Source organism: Atta colombica, unplaced genomic scaffold (genome assembly GCF_001594045.1).
Source record: "Atta colombica isolate Treedump-2 unplaced genomic scaffold, Acol1.0 scaffold38, whole genome shotgun sequence".
NCBI classification, from domain to species: domain Eukaryota; kingdom Metazoa; phylum Arthropoda; class Insecta; order Hymenoptera; family Formicidae; genus Atta; species Atta colombica.
Window position 1 is genome coordinate 4,972,615 of NW_017259490.1, and position 12,499 is coordinate 4,985,113.

Consider the following 12,499-nt stretch of genomic DNA (forward strand, 5'->3'; position numbering starts at 1 on the left):
TATATATATATGTACGTATTTAATGTATATATGTGTGTACATTACGTATATGTGTAGAGATGTATATATTTTTATCTTTGTTCAATATGCAAAGTAAAAAGGCTTAATTTTTAGATTATCTACAAATCTTTGAATTCTTCGAATTGTTACTATTCTTGAATTATTATCCTTCAACTTATTATATTATTAATTACATTTTCGATTCTTTCCTACATCTTTGCACAAATTAAGCAAATGCTCGCGCGCGGTACAAAAAACCGAAGATATCAAATTTCATAAATAGATATTCCTTAATTTGAGATAAACGATACGTGGAGCATGACATTATCGTGATTGGACAGTGAATAATGGCGAATAATCACAGGAACTGTCGTGTATTTATTAGCGATAAAGATAATCAGCCGGTATTGAATGGCCGCGAATAACAATTTAGCAGCGGGATTCGAAATCGCGCGGTATTATTGGCGAGATGTTACCCGACAGCGCTCACGCGGCCGGCCATTGGCCGGGCGCGTCCAAGGCCGCGGCTACGTCATAGCAGCGCAGCAGACGGACGGACAGAGTTCACGGCGTTCACGCGCAGCTGTCTTTTGACTGTTGTCTGTTTTGCCGTGTGGGAATGGAAGGGTAGCGCGCTGCGATGAAGACGGCGCATGGTGTCGTCTCGCGAGTTATTGCGGCGAATGTCAACGTGTTTCCACACTCGCGACGGTGTTACGTGGACGCCAGCCGCTGTGCCAAGGCACGCGATTAGACTCCGCTTGGCTTCGCTGCCACACTCTGACGCGCGCGCACGTACACGCGGGCGCGGGCGCACACGCGGAATTGCAGGGAGAGATACACCGAGCGACACATCCTCCCGTTTGTCGTGTCATTGACTCAGGACGAAGTGTCAAAATCTGATCCGTGTCCGTTTTCCGCCCGTTTCTCTCCCCCGTCATCGCGACGTAATATATTAAAACGGTCCGTGAATAATTTCGCCGCCCGGCCCGGCGGATCCTCATCACTTGGCCAACGGAAGAGTCCGACCGAGGAACAACACACGACGGACGACTACGGTGGGCAGGAGCGTGTATGTACGTGACGTATCAGTGTGCGCTTTGTTTTCCTTCTTCTCTTCTTGTTCCTCCTGCAGTGCACCGCTGAAATCTTTCGCAGGGGACGATATCGACAAGCGTTTTCATGCGACTCGATCTTGCATAAAACGCAAGAGATCTCGCGATTTGCGACGCAGCGTGACGCACACCAGTTACCTTCGTCGCTTCCCCGATTTCGTTCGTGGAATGACTTGATTTAACAACGCTTGATTACCACAAATTTCCTCGAGAAGAAAAAAATCTATATCTTATTTAAACTTATGCTAAATGTCATTGAATATAACGTTGACAAACTGATTATTCGTTGAGTTTATCCGTTAAACTATTGTCTGAATATTTGCCAAATGGATCGTTTTAATCTGAAGTTAATTATTCATTCGTTAAGTAACATTTATAAATTGGAATACGTTTGGCAGACAATTGATAAAATGTATACATATCATATATATATATATATATATATACATACACACCACACGCGCGCGCGCGCGCGCGTGTGTGTGTGTGTACGCGCGCGCGTGCGTATGTACGTGTGTGTATGTGTGTGGATAAAAGTTGTTACTGCAAACAGATTATAGTTATATAATTATGTAAAGAATTTACACCTGAATGTAACTTGTAGCATATATGTACAGATGTGTGTGTGTGTGTGTGTGTTTGTGTGTGTGTGTGTAATGTTTTTGTACCAAATAACTTTATGTATGTTATTTATAAACATGTATAGATGTGTTTATAAACGTAACGCTTATATATCTGATTTCAGGCTATACACATTTTGATGTTAAAGGCTGAATAATGCTTGAAAGATACGAATAAATATATAATACTACAATTTTGGCATCAAAACACATACCAAAAAACGTAATAATCATGTATCCAAGATACATTTAATCAAATTTTATTGTCAGTGATTACTATATTTGGCGAGGTTGGAGAGTAATGCCGGTTCATCAGATTAATGTTAATCCGCCTGATTGGCAACCACCATTGTCAATCGGTCCTTCCAATAATACGAGTCCTGCTGGTGGAGAAGCTCTATCAGAATGGATACCACAGGTGATCATTCTATTGAGAATTAATATGCATTAATTAATTATTTAGCTCTTTATTTAGCTCTTTTCAATCTTTGTGGAAAATATGAAACATCTTTTACTATGTGCTTTTTTTTTTGCAAATTGCAGGGTCTTTGTGTAGAGTTTTCTTTTATGCAGAAACGTTAATTCTTCTTAACTGTAATTTTGAGTTATTTTATATGATTGGAAATAAAAATGTTTTCGAAAATCCAACAAAAAATAAAATCATATTTTCCAGTTAATTTCATATAAATTATATTTTGAAAATTCTAACTTAAGACTTAAATACAAAGACTTAAATACATAATTTTATGACAAATGATAATTTATCTCGCTTTTTATTTTCATTAAGAAAATTCAAAATATAGATTAAAAAATCTGCAGTTCAAAAAATTAATAGAGATCACGTTGTATTACATTCCAAAAATAAAGGTATTGAATCAATTAAAGTACAAAAGCAATATTGTGAAAACAAAGATATAAAGCACAAAGTTTGAAATGAGATATTTTATATTTTTAAATATTATAATTTTATGTCATCTTGATAATTATTAATATAGCTCAATAACATATTCTGAGAAGTACTTACGTGTTGACATAAATTGTATAGAAAGATAAAGAGTACCTTGATACTGACCTCTTCCCGTTGTGACTCATAGAAATATACTCATTTCAGAATTTTGCTTATGGTACAGTAGTTACTATTATACCAGATGATTGTCACTCGTCCGTGAACACATTGTCTTCGACCAACCATGATATTTGCAGGTAAATAGACCGTAGTTCTATCATGTATTTATCGTTACTATATACGATTGTACGACTTACTATTTATAGCTCTGTGTGTGTGTGTGTGTGTGTGTGTGTGTGTGTGTGTGTGTGTGTGTGTGTGTGTGTGTGTGTGTACAATCTTTCATTGTGAGAAAATCATACATTTTGTAAAACAGGATCTGCCATTGCGAGGGTGAAGAAGGCGCCCCTTTGTTAGCACCTTGCTATTGCAGTGGTAGTCTACGTTACGTGCATCAAGCTTGCCTTCAACAATGGATAAAAGCTTCAGACACGCGCGCCTGCGAATTGTGCAAATTCACATTTATCATGCATGCTAAGACAAAACCGTTTTGCGAGGTAGGCGAACTTGTTTCATCGTAGGAAAGTTTCTTCCGAGAATTAAAAATATCTGTCATGCTACAATTTGTCTACACAACAATATAAGTATAAACGAGGTAATATATCTTTGCAGTGGGAGAAGCTCGAGATGTCCGCGCTGGAAGTGCGGAAATTATGGTGCGCAGTTGCTTTTCATGCTGTGGCCGCGCTCTGCGTGGCATGGTCATTATACGTACTCGTTGAACGATCCGTAGAGGAGGCCCGACGCGGATTCGTCGACTGGTCCTTCTGGACCAAATTGATAGTCGTTGTGATTGGTTCTACTGGCGGATTAGTTTTTATGTATATTCAATGCAAAGCGTATATTACATTATGCAGAAAGTGGCGAGCATTTAATAGGTAGGTGCTGTATTTTTTCACTTCCTTCCATTTTTATATATAGGTAGCATTCCAGCAATATTGCAGCAATATCGCTAGAGTAAAAATTTGTCCTAAATTGATTACGTCCAACTGTTCCAGGGTGATATTTATTCAAAATGCTCCCGAGAAAGTGGTGCTTCCTTCCTCACCTACGGACTCTTTAAGAGAAGTTACCCTACCCTTGAAGGACCCTACTGCCTCGGTGGCCGAGCTCAATCGCACTCTGTTACCCCGTACTATAGATCCTCCATGTGCCTCGCAAATGGCGAAGCCCGACTCTACCGCGCCACCGCAGAGGCACGATGCTCAACTGAAACTTTACGTATTCGACAAATTGTCTTCGTCCGAGGACAATCTATAATACTTCGGAGACGGAAATGATTTTAAAAAAATCCGTGCGTTTGGAAGGTGATTAGCCAAATTTCACGGTTCGGAATTATGAAGCGTGTCCCGGACGCGTGATGATTTTTAAACTATACGATTTCGTAACTCGGAGCGGAATTATCCTTGTCGAAGTCGTTAAATATCCGCCCTTATATGCAGCATCTTTTTTTCCCGAAACTTAGTACTTCAGTGCTTACAGTGTTGACAAGTGAGATAGAGACGGAAGTGTACAGCCCGAAAATGCTGGCGCTTTCTTATGTACATAATTATTGTATCTGTGATGTTATTAAATAAACTTTACCATATTTAAACGACTCTTTCAGCCTTTTTGTAGTTAATCCACGTTAACCATTTTCTTTATTCAATGAAGAACAGATAAACGCGCGATTTTTTTGAAAATATCAGCGATTTATGATGCAACAATGGCGTGACTCACGCCGTGAGTCGCGAGAGATGCTCCAGAGAGCTTCCAAAAAGAAATACTCCAGATTTTATATTGTAGAGGGGTACACGTGCGATGATTTTCCGCGGGCCTGACACGCGCGCAGACGCACTCGCGACGACACCAGCGCCACTAGATCGAGTCCGCAGGTCGCAGTGACGGTGACTACAGCGACATTGGAGATTCCGGCTGCTCGATGCTGCCGTATCGATCGGTTGATCAGTGTCGCGCGTGTAGCCGAAACGTCTGGTCGGATGATTGTCTCGCGGGCGTTTTCAGCGGCGGAGCAGACCGCACAAGTACCGGAGTCAACCGGAATATATCGCGCGGCTCTCGTATAAGCGGCGCGAGAAAGAGAGTGTGAGAGAAAAAGAAAGAGCGATTCACGGCATCCCGCGCGAAGCGTTAAGGTCGCGTTCCACGCGGAGCAGTGCAAGAGAGTGTTGTCTAACGCGAGTGTGGAGTGTCCGCACCGCGGAAACCGGGTACGTGCGGTTTCCGCGCTGCGGAACGTTTCCTGCGTAAATCGCTATGTAGCGGCCGGCGGTGTATAAATGAAGCGGCGTATACCGCGCTCGCATATCGAGAGGAGGGTATCGTCCGCCGTAACCGCGGCTGCGGCGGCTTCTGCGGCGGCGGCGACGGCGGCGGCGGCGGGGGCGATGGGAATGGCGCGCAAATGCTGCGTTGATAGCTGCAAGACGGACGTGCGGGAGGCGCGCGCCAAAGGATTGCCGCTGCACAAGTTCCCCAAGGACACCGCGCTAAGGGACAGGTGGTTGGCCAGCGGCGGCTTCGAGACGGGTTTCAAGCCGACGCCAGGCCAGGTCGTCTGCCATAGGCATTTTAAACGTGCGGACTACGACGAGACCGCGCGGGGCGGTCACAAGCTCTTGCTCAAGCGGGGCAGCGTACCCACGATTTTCGCGGACTACGACGATCATCCCGGTACGTGACGCGACGAGACCGGATGAGGGAAGAGAGACGTCTGCTCGCCTGGTGTCGCGAGAGCGAAGTGCACGTCAGTGCATGTCGGGCGTAAAACGCAACGTAGTTGCGTTTCGCATTCGTCTCTCTCTCACTCATTCACTCACTCACTCACTCTCTAGCGCGCGCGCGCGCGCTCTCTCCTTCCTCTCTCCCTCACCTCGCTCTATCTTGTATCCTCCCCGCTCAGTGTTGTTCTCCCGATTGCCCTCACTTCTCGGCTCTCCTCTTCTCGTCCCGTCCCGTCGTCTGTTTCATGCATATAGGAGCGCTGAGGAGCGCTAGCTTCGAGCTCGCCGAGAGAACGTGTCACGTCGCACCGGCGTCATGCCGGTAGTACTCTATTCTAAAAGTTCGCTTTTTCTAACGACACATCGGTGTGTCATTGTCGCCTGACAGCGTTAACGAATGCTCGCGTGAAAATGGAATCGAGTGATTAGCGACGTTCGAATGTTCGCTGACGATAACTCGCCAAGTCGGTACTCGCAATGTGGCGCGATAGCATTTTTAGTGTTTTATAGTAAAAACATGAAATCAATGGTCGATTATTAGGAAGCTACATGTACTAATTTTACCATTCAAAAATGTTAAAAGCCAAATCGATATACTGACAAATGTATACACTTGTTATTCTAATGTAACAGGTGTTTTTAAATGGAGTATTACAAATGGTACAAAATGAAGCACACTTCAAAGTGCCATGTCTACTGTATTATGCAATGAACGAAGATTATATTTTGCTAAATAATATAATAAGAATACTCGTTTGTTTTCTATTTATTAAACAAAATTTTATTTTGTAACAAGTATATTTTCATGTAATCAAAGATTATATTATAATCTATAATTTTCTGCTCATTTCTTTATTTCAATTAAATAAGAAAGTATTGAATTATTTATGCAGTAAATAATAAATCGAACGAAGTTCAAATAATAAATCGTTTATTAATAAAATGTGCAATTTTGCAAGAATTTATGTCAATTGCTATGACATTTACTACAGTGTATTATTATGTGTATATATATTTTCTGATAAGGGTATAAATTTATTAATGACAGTAAATATATTTTTATTCTTTAAACTTATTAGAACTTTAAATAATTGTATATATTTATTAGTACAATTATTAGATTTTAAAACATACAATTATTGAATTTTATGCTTTCACTGTAATTCACTGTACATGTACATAACATCGCAAATTTGATTATACATATATATCTAAAAAGAATCACATGTTTCATAGTGACAGATTCTTTGAATTTATTTTTCCTAAGCAAAAGAAAATTAAAATTTGGAGGAAGCTCCACTTGAGGTTCATTAAAGAATGCAAGTTTTTATTTCTTTCATTTGAAATTTATTTCTCGAAAAACAAACTTTCTAATTTGGAAATTATTGAAATTTGGAGGCAATATCATTTAAAATTTGCTAAATAATACAATTTTCTTATTCATTTCTTCCACTTGAAATTTAGTTCGCAGGAAATGAATTCCGGAAATTATTGACATCTCGATTTTTAAAAAACTCTATCTATTTAAAATTTTTTAAACCTGTTATAAAAGAGATGAAATTTTCAATACTTTAGGATATCCTGTACAACTTTGTTAGCTTATCTTTATGAAAATAAAAAAATTCTTTTTTCTTGGGAAGAACAATTTTTTAAAATAACTTTATTGGGTTTTGTTTTATTTTAATTGATTTTTTTACACGGATAAAGATTGTATATTTACAATTTTTATTAAGATAAGTGAACAATTATATTTCTGTCTTTTCAGATCCTGTTATCATGTCGGTGAAGTCTTCAACATCGTATGCTCAAGAAGATTTGGACCTGATCAATTCGGAAATACTAAATTTGGAACATTCTGCCTCACCGTTATTATCAGAGGCCAGAACACCTAAATCTGATAGTTGCGGTGAAACGTGTTATTCCAGACCTGAGTCGTCAGCAGACTCCTTAAATCTCCCTGATAACTCAGAAATAACAGATAATGAATACAAAATGATAAATTCGAAAGAAGAAAGAAAAATATCCGAAATGGATAAACCGAGCAAAAATTCGGATAATAAAGTGAATACAGTAGCAATACAACTTGGTATCGTCGAGCCAGAAACGGAAATGAAGACTAGTGCCAAAGATCTAATAACAAAGGAGGAATTAAAATTATCTGGCAACAAGGAATTCGACAAATCGGAAGAATTGAAACCAAAGGTTTTAAATCGTGGTGATTTGAAATTTTTTCCTGGTGCCAAATTGGAAGCGAAAGATTTTAATGATAAGTGGCAAGTATCGTCAGGTACAATGTTTCAATAAAAAATGTTTATTAGAAGAAGACATGAGAATTTATTGTGCAATACAAAAAGTACTTGCAACTTTATGTGGACAAGATAAATTAAAAATTATGTTAAAAGTTTTGATGAAATAAATATATATCGATTAATAATTATGCGCAGGTATTCTGCAAAAGTGGTAGAAACAGATTGGGACGAAAGGGAAGTTTTAATACACTTTGACAAATGGAGTTCGAGATTTGATGAATGGATACCAATGGATAGTTCCAGATTACGTGTATTGCAAACTCCACAAAAGTAAGTTGATGTTCTAATTTTGTCACTGAAAGTATCGTAATAGTATCGATGATTCGTATAAATTCTTTAATTCATTTCTATATTTTTCTCAAAATCGATTCTTATTTAAACTTGCTTTTTGTATAATCTTAAGGTATCATAAATTATTTAATTAATTAATTAAATCACAGATTGGTATTCATATTTAGTTCACATAAGATGATTTTATAGTCTTGAAATGTCATAAGCCAATCACAGAGCTGTATTAGCATTTGAAATCACTACATAAAATAGTCTCAAAATAAGAATAGATTATTAGTACTGGCAACAGAGTAGTATTAACATCTTAAAACATTATTTAAGGGACATTGTTGAAGTGACCAAATTATCGACATTACAGCCATGTAAAAATCTCAAACTGACTGAATGAGAAATGATGCAATGGACTTTATATTAAATTAAAAAAAAAGTTAAGTGTTTTTAACTTTTTTCGATTTTAGTATAAAATCCACTACACTCTTTTGCATCTATTTTAATTCTGTAAAAGGATTTATGATTCCATTTAATTCGAAAATTTTTATACAACTGTAATGTCAATAATTTGATCACTTTAGCATCCCCTTAAAATTGATTTTGAAATAAAAACAGGCTATAATCGGTATTTATAATTTGTTTTTATTTTAAGATCATCTTAAGTAATATCTTAAGACATTAATGCTTTCTTATTGGTTTATAACATCTAAAGACTGTATTTAAGATAATATTAAATAATAAGAATCGAATATCAGCCAAAGATCTAAAAGGATTATCTTAAGCTATTGTCATTTGTCTTTCTTTAAAGCGAACAGGCTTGGATTCCACCATCTCCGTAAGTTGAAATTGTGTTAATGAATAGTTCTAATACTTGATAGCAGTAATAGTTTATTGTTTTACTTATTTATATGTTGCAATTAACAAGAGTTAATACTATTTAGAATCTTCATATTGATTACTTTGACAAGGATAGTAAATATTGACCCATTATCCACATATTTCAAACAACGGAATACACAAATAAAATGTTCACTTTACATTATGTACATCGACTCTGATTTCTTTATGTTACACAAGCAAAAATATATAACATAGTAAAAATAAAAATATCGACTTATCATTGCGGATAACGTAAGATAGGAACTTTCTTTGCATTGTGTAATGTGATGTAATACTAATTATGCATTGCATCGTGTCTCGCACGCATTACGAACGAGCATTGTATAATTACTATGTATCTCGTTTTCATATATTTACGTTATCACGTTTTAAATGTATTATTATAATAATTTTTCTACCAAAACTTTGGATCCAAATTTTCAAATTCAGACAAATCGAACAAATCTCTAACGACTAATAATTGAACTCTGGATATTTTAGCCCTCTATCAAGTTCTCGGGGAGAGGGGGAAAAAATGAGAAACCCTAACGACGCGACTCATATTTTTCCTGCCTCCCCCTCTCCAACCCCCACTTGTAGTTTTCCCTCCGTTTTGCTAAAATCCGTGTGCGTATTGCATCGTTGATCGTCGTGTTTTCTGTTCCGCGTATATAATGCGAAAATTTCGCACCCGCAGGGAAGTGAAGATGAAAGAATTTTCGGTGGGCGAAAGGATACTCGCTACGTGGGCGGATGGCAAAAAGTATCCAGCCAAAGTGAGCGCGGTCCTGACGAATGGTAAGCCACCTAACCTAACCCCTAGCCGCGCGAGCGGAAGAGGCTAGACTGCGTTCCCATAGATTTGACGTTTGGCTATATTCAGAGACGAATTCTGTGGATATACCTAACGTTTTTTTCTGTACCGATGTGGCTTAGAAGTGGTCCCAAGTAAATCCTTTTTTTCTCAGACAGATATAACGTGCTTTTCGACGATGGATACGCGAAGATCGTCAAGTCGTCGAAAATGACCAAGATCGCTGGAAATTCAAAGGTATAGATTTCTACATTGAGGTTATGTTGTTATTTCTCAGTTATTCAAAGAAATCCTGAGTTGGTAAAATCAAATGGTATTTCCATAGTGAATCTTGTATCATTTTATTTTATTTTTTAATTACTACTTCAATAAGTCATGAATGCAAAAGTGATTCTACAGCAGAAACTTGCAACAAACTGTGTTGCAGATGAAATTTTTTAATTGAGATTTTTATAATTTTTCAGAAGATTTTTGTATCAAGTCTGTTTTTTTAGCTAAACTAAGAAAAATAAATTGTAAACAAGAAGTCCAACTAAAAAAAAAATAAGTCTATTATATTACATTCTATCGACATGATTTCTAAGATAATTTTTTTTTTTTATAAACAGCAATTAAGTGAACTGGATGGGTATATCGGCAGTAAACAAGAAAGAAGAGACAAGAAAAGGAAGCATACAGTTATGGAGTTGTTTAACACTCACTCGAGGAAACGCGCGAAACAAGATATCGACAAAACACCAAAAAAGGAGGAGACTGTCGTCAAGGAAAGTGGAGAAACCTCTTTAGAGAACAAGATTGAGATGGATGGTACCCAATATGGTCCTTGTTATGATCCAGGAACAGATTTGTTGAAAGGTTTCGAAACTAATCCCTCCAAAATCAAATCATATTCAAAGAAAAGCAAGAAGGAAGTGCCCAAGGTTGAAATGGATCAAGTTGAAGAAAATGTTGGTCCTGAATGGATTGATGGAGAACCACAAGGAACAGAATCTTATATTGTAGATGGTAATGATGGTAAGTTACACTAGAATTTCATTAAAAATATTTTTAATGATTTAAGCCTGTTAAAGATACAATAATATTTTAATATAATATGCAAATTTATCTATTAATAATTTTATATGTGTATATTGTTTATTTGATACACTGAAGGTGGCCTAATCATCGGAGATCTGAACATTTATAAATTAACTATATAATAATAATGACAGAAAAAATTAATTTTGCAAAAAGAATCAGCTTTAATTTTGATGCTCCTGATTAATAATTTGATCAAAGCCTTTTTACTAATTAAAATGTGGAAAATATTTCAGGACCGCGCCGATCTATAATAGTACCAGACAAGAGATTGCCTCCTGGTTGGGAAAAACATTTTACACAGAGAAAAGCCGGCTCATCTGCTGGAAAATGGGACGTCTTGTTTATACAGTAAGATGAAAGATATATTTTATTCACAATGATTAATAATGAAATTTTTATATGAAATAATAACATAAAAACAGAAAGACAAAGGGTGCGAGCCTAAGATTAATCGTTATAAATTAAAATTTAAAATCGTTAATAAATAAACATGTCATTAATTAAAATATAAACTTTAATTTGCCGATAATAAACAAACTAAACGTTTCGATCCCTGTTGAATTATTAATGTAAACAAAAATAACAGTGGAAATATTACATAGATAAGATATATAAAAATTATAATTCGCTCTCGATCGCAGTATTAATTATCAATTATCTCGCTCAATATGAAATAAATGTTATAAGAATGTTGTAATTGATAACCATGTATTTCTCTGGTTTGTGTGTATATAGATTATAAACATACTTGTTTCTTCTAATTGTGTGTCAATATATAAACATTGTCTATTCTTAGACAATGCGATGAGATTGAAAATATATTTCAATTTCGTCGCATTATCTATAAGAAATATATTTTGATTTGTTTATTACCGGCAAATTAAAATTTATATTTTAACTAAATGACATGTTTATTAACAATTTCAAATTTTAATTTATAACGATTAATCTTAGGCTCCTAGCCCTTTGTCTTTCTGTTTTTTTAAATTTTGTTGAGTTTTATTACTATTATAGAATAAAATTTGTGTATAATTTTTTATAAAAGTAAACAGACTGGGAAGAAGTTCAGATCGAGAAATGACATCAGGATATTCATGGAAAATCAAGGGCAATACGACTTTGACCCCGAAAAATTCGACTTCTGTATACATCGCAGAAAACGAAATCACCCGCATCGCGTGAAACAGGAAGTTGTATCGGAAGTTACACCAAAGAAGATCAAAACCTTATTGCCTAAGACAAAAACACCTGAGAATACATTACTTACGGTGACGACTAACATCGATACTACACCAGTCACCTCTATGCCTACTACATCTACTACGGATGGTGGTAAGATTTTTGTAGTATATTATGTTTTAATGCACATCACATTTTAATATTTGCAATGTTTTTTACATTCTACTAATTCAACAGAGATGATCTATTGTAAGTACTCATAGGTATTGTATTTTTGCAAAATTAAGACTCCCAGCAAAGTATAGCAAATATAAGCTTATGTTATTCTTATGCTTTTTTTTAAACAATTAACCTTTCTTTATTTTGTTTATTACTGAAATTAATAAAATTATATAAATTATATCATATAAATTAAATAGATATGTTTTTATA

General features: G+C 36.3%; 2 protein-coding genes across 4 annotated transcripts in view; both read left to right on the forward strand.

The window, feature by feature from the left end:
• The first annotated feature begins 360 nt into the window (after positions 1–360).
• On the forward strand, positions 361–4,398 carry LOC108690983 (E3 ubiquitin-protein ligase MARCH8-like). Of its 3 annotated transcripts, none has more exons than XM_018198559.1 (6): positions 361–1,076; positions 1,861–2,153; positions 2,847–2,938; positions 3,118–3,298; positions 3,414–3,679; positions 3,800–4,398. In XM_018198559.1, the coding sequence occupies exons 2-6, from the start codon at positions 2,037–2,039 to the stop codon at positions 4,059–4,061; spliced, it is 918 nt and encodes a 305-aa protein (XP_018054048.1). In that variant the 5' UTR covers positions 361–1,076; positions 1,861–2,036; the 3' UTR covers positions 4,062–4,398. The 3 variants fall into 3 exon arrangements, with proteins under 3 accessions (XP_018054048.1, XP_018054049.1, XP_018054050.1); XM_018198560.1 differs by having other exon boundaries at positions 361–1,072; XM_018198561.1 differs by having other exon boundaries at positions 361–1,058.
• A 285-nt stretch (positions 4,399–4,683) lies between these two features.
• The window catches only part of LOC108690986 (PHD finger protein 20), an 11,416-nt gene continuing 3,600 nt past the window's right edge, over positions 4,684–12,499 (forward strand). Inside the window, exons 1-9 of the mRNA XM_018198564.1 lie at positions 4,684–5,474; positions 7,290–7,797; positions 7,969–8,103; positions 8,924–8,950; positions 9,692–9,792; positions 9,963–10,045; positions 10,417–10,822; positions 11,122–11,236; positions 11,934–12,249. Coding sequence (XP_018054053.1) covers positions 5,081–5,474; positions 7,290–7,797; positions 7,969–8,103; positions 8,924–8,950; positions 9,692–9,792; positions 9,963–10,045; positions 10,417–10,822; positions 11,122–11,236; positions 11,934–12,249 — 2,085 coding nt within the window. The 5' untranslated portion in view covers positions 4,684–5,080. The remainder of the gene's footprint in view (positions 5,475–7,289; positions 7,798–7,968; positions 8,104–8,923; positions 8,951–9,691; positions 9,793–9,962; positions 10,046–10,416; positions 10,823–11,121; positions 11,237–11,933; positions 12,250–12,499) is intronic.

What these genes read in the sequence shown, in the direction of transcription:
- LOC108690983 (XM_018198559.1), top strand. Translation starts at nt 2,037, where the DNA reads ATGCCGGTTCATCAGATTAATGTTAATCCGCCTGATTGGCAACCACCA. An exon ending in TATCAGAATGGATACCACAG is followed by an intron (nt 2,154 to 2,846) that starts GTGATCATTCTA and finishes TACTCATTTCAG; the next exon opens with AATTTTGCTTATGGTACAGT. An exon ending in ACCAACCATGATATTTGCAG is followed by an intron (nt 2,939 to 3,117) that starts GTAAATAGACCG and finishes TTTGTAAAACAG; the next exon opens with GATCTGCCATTGCGAGGGTG.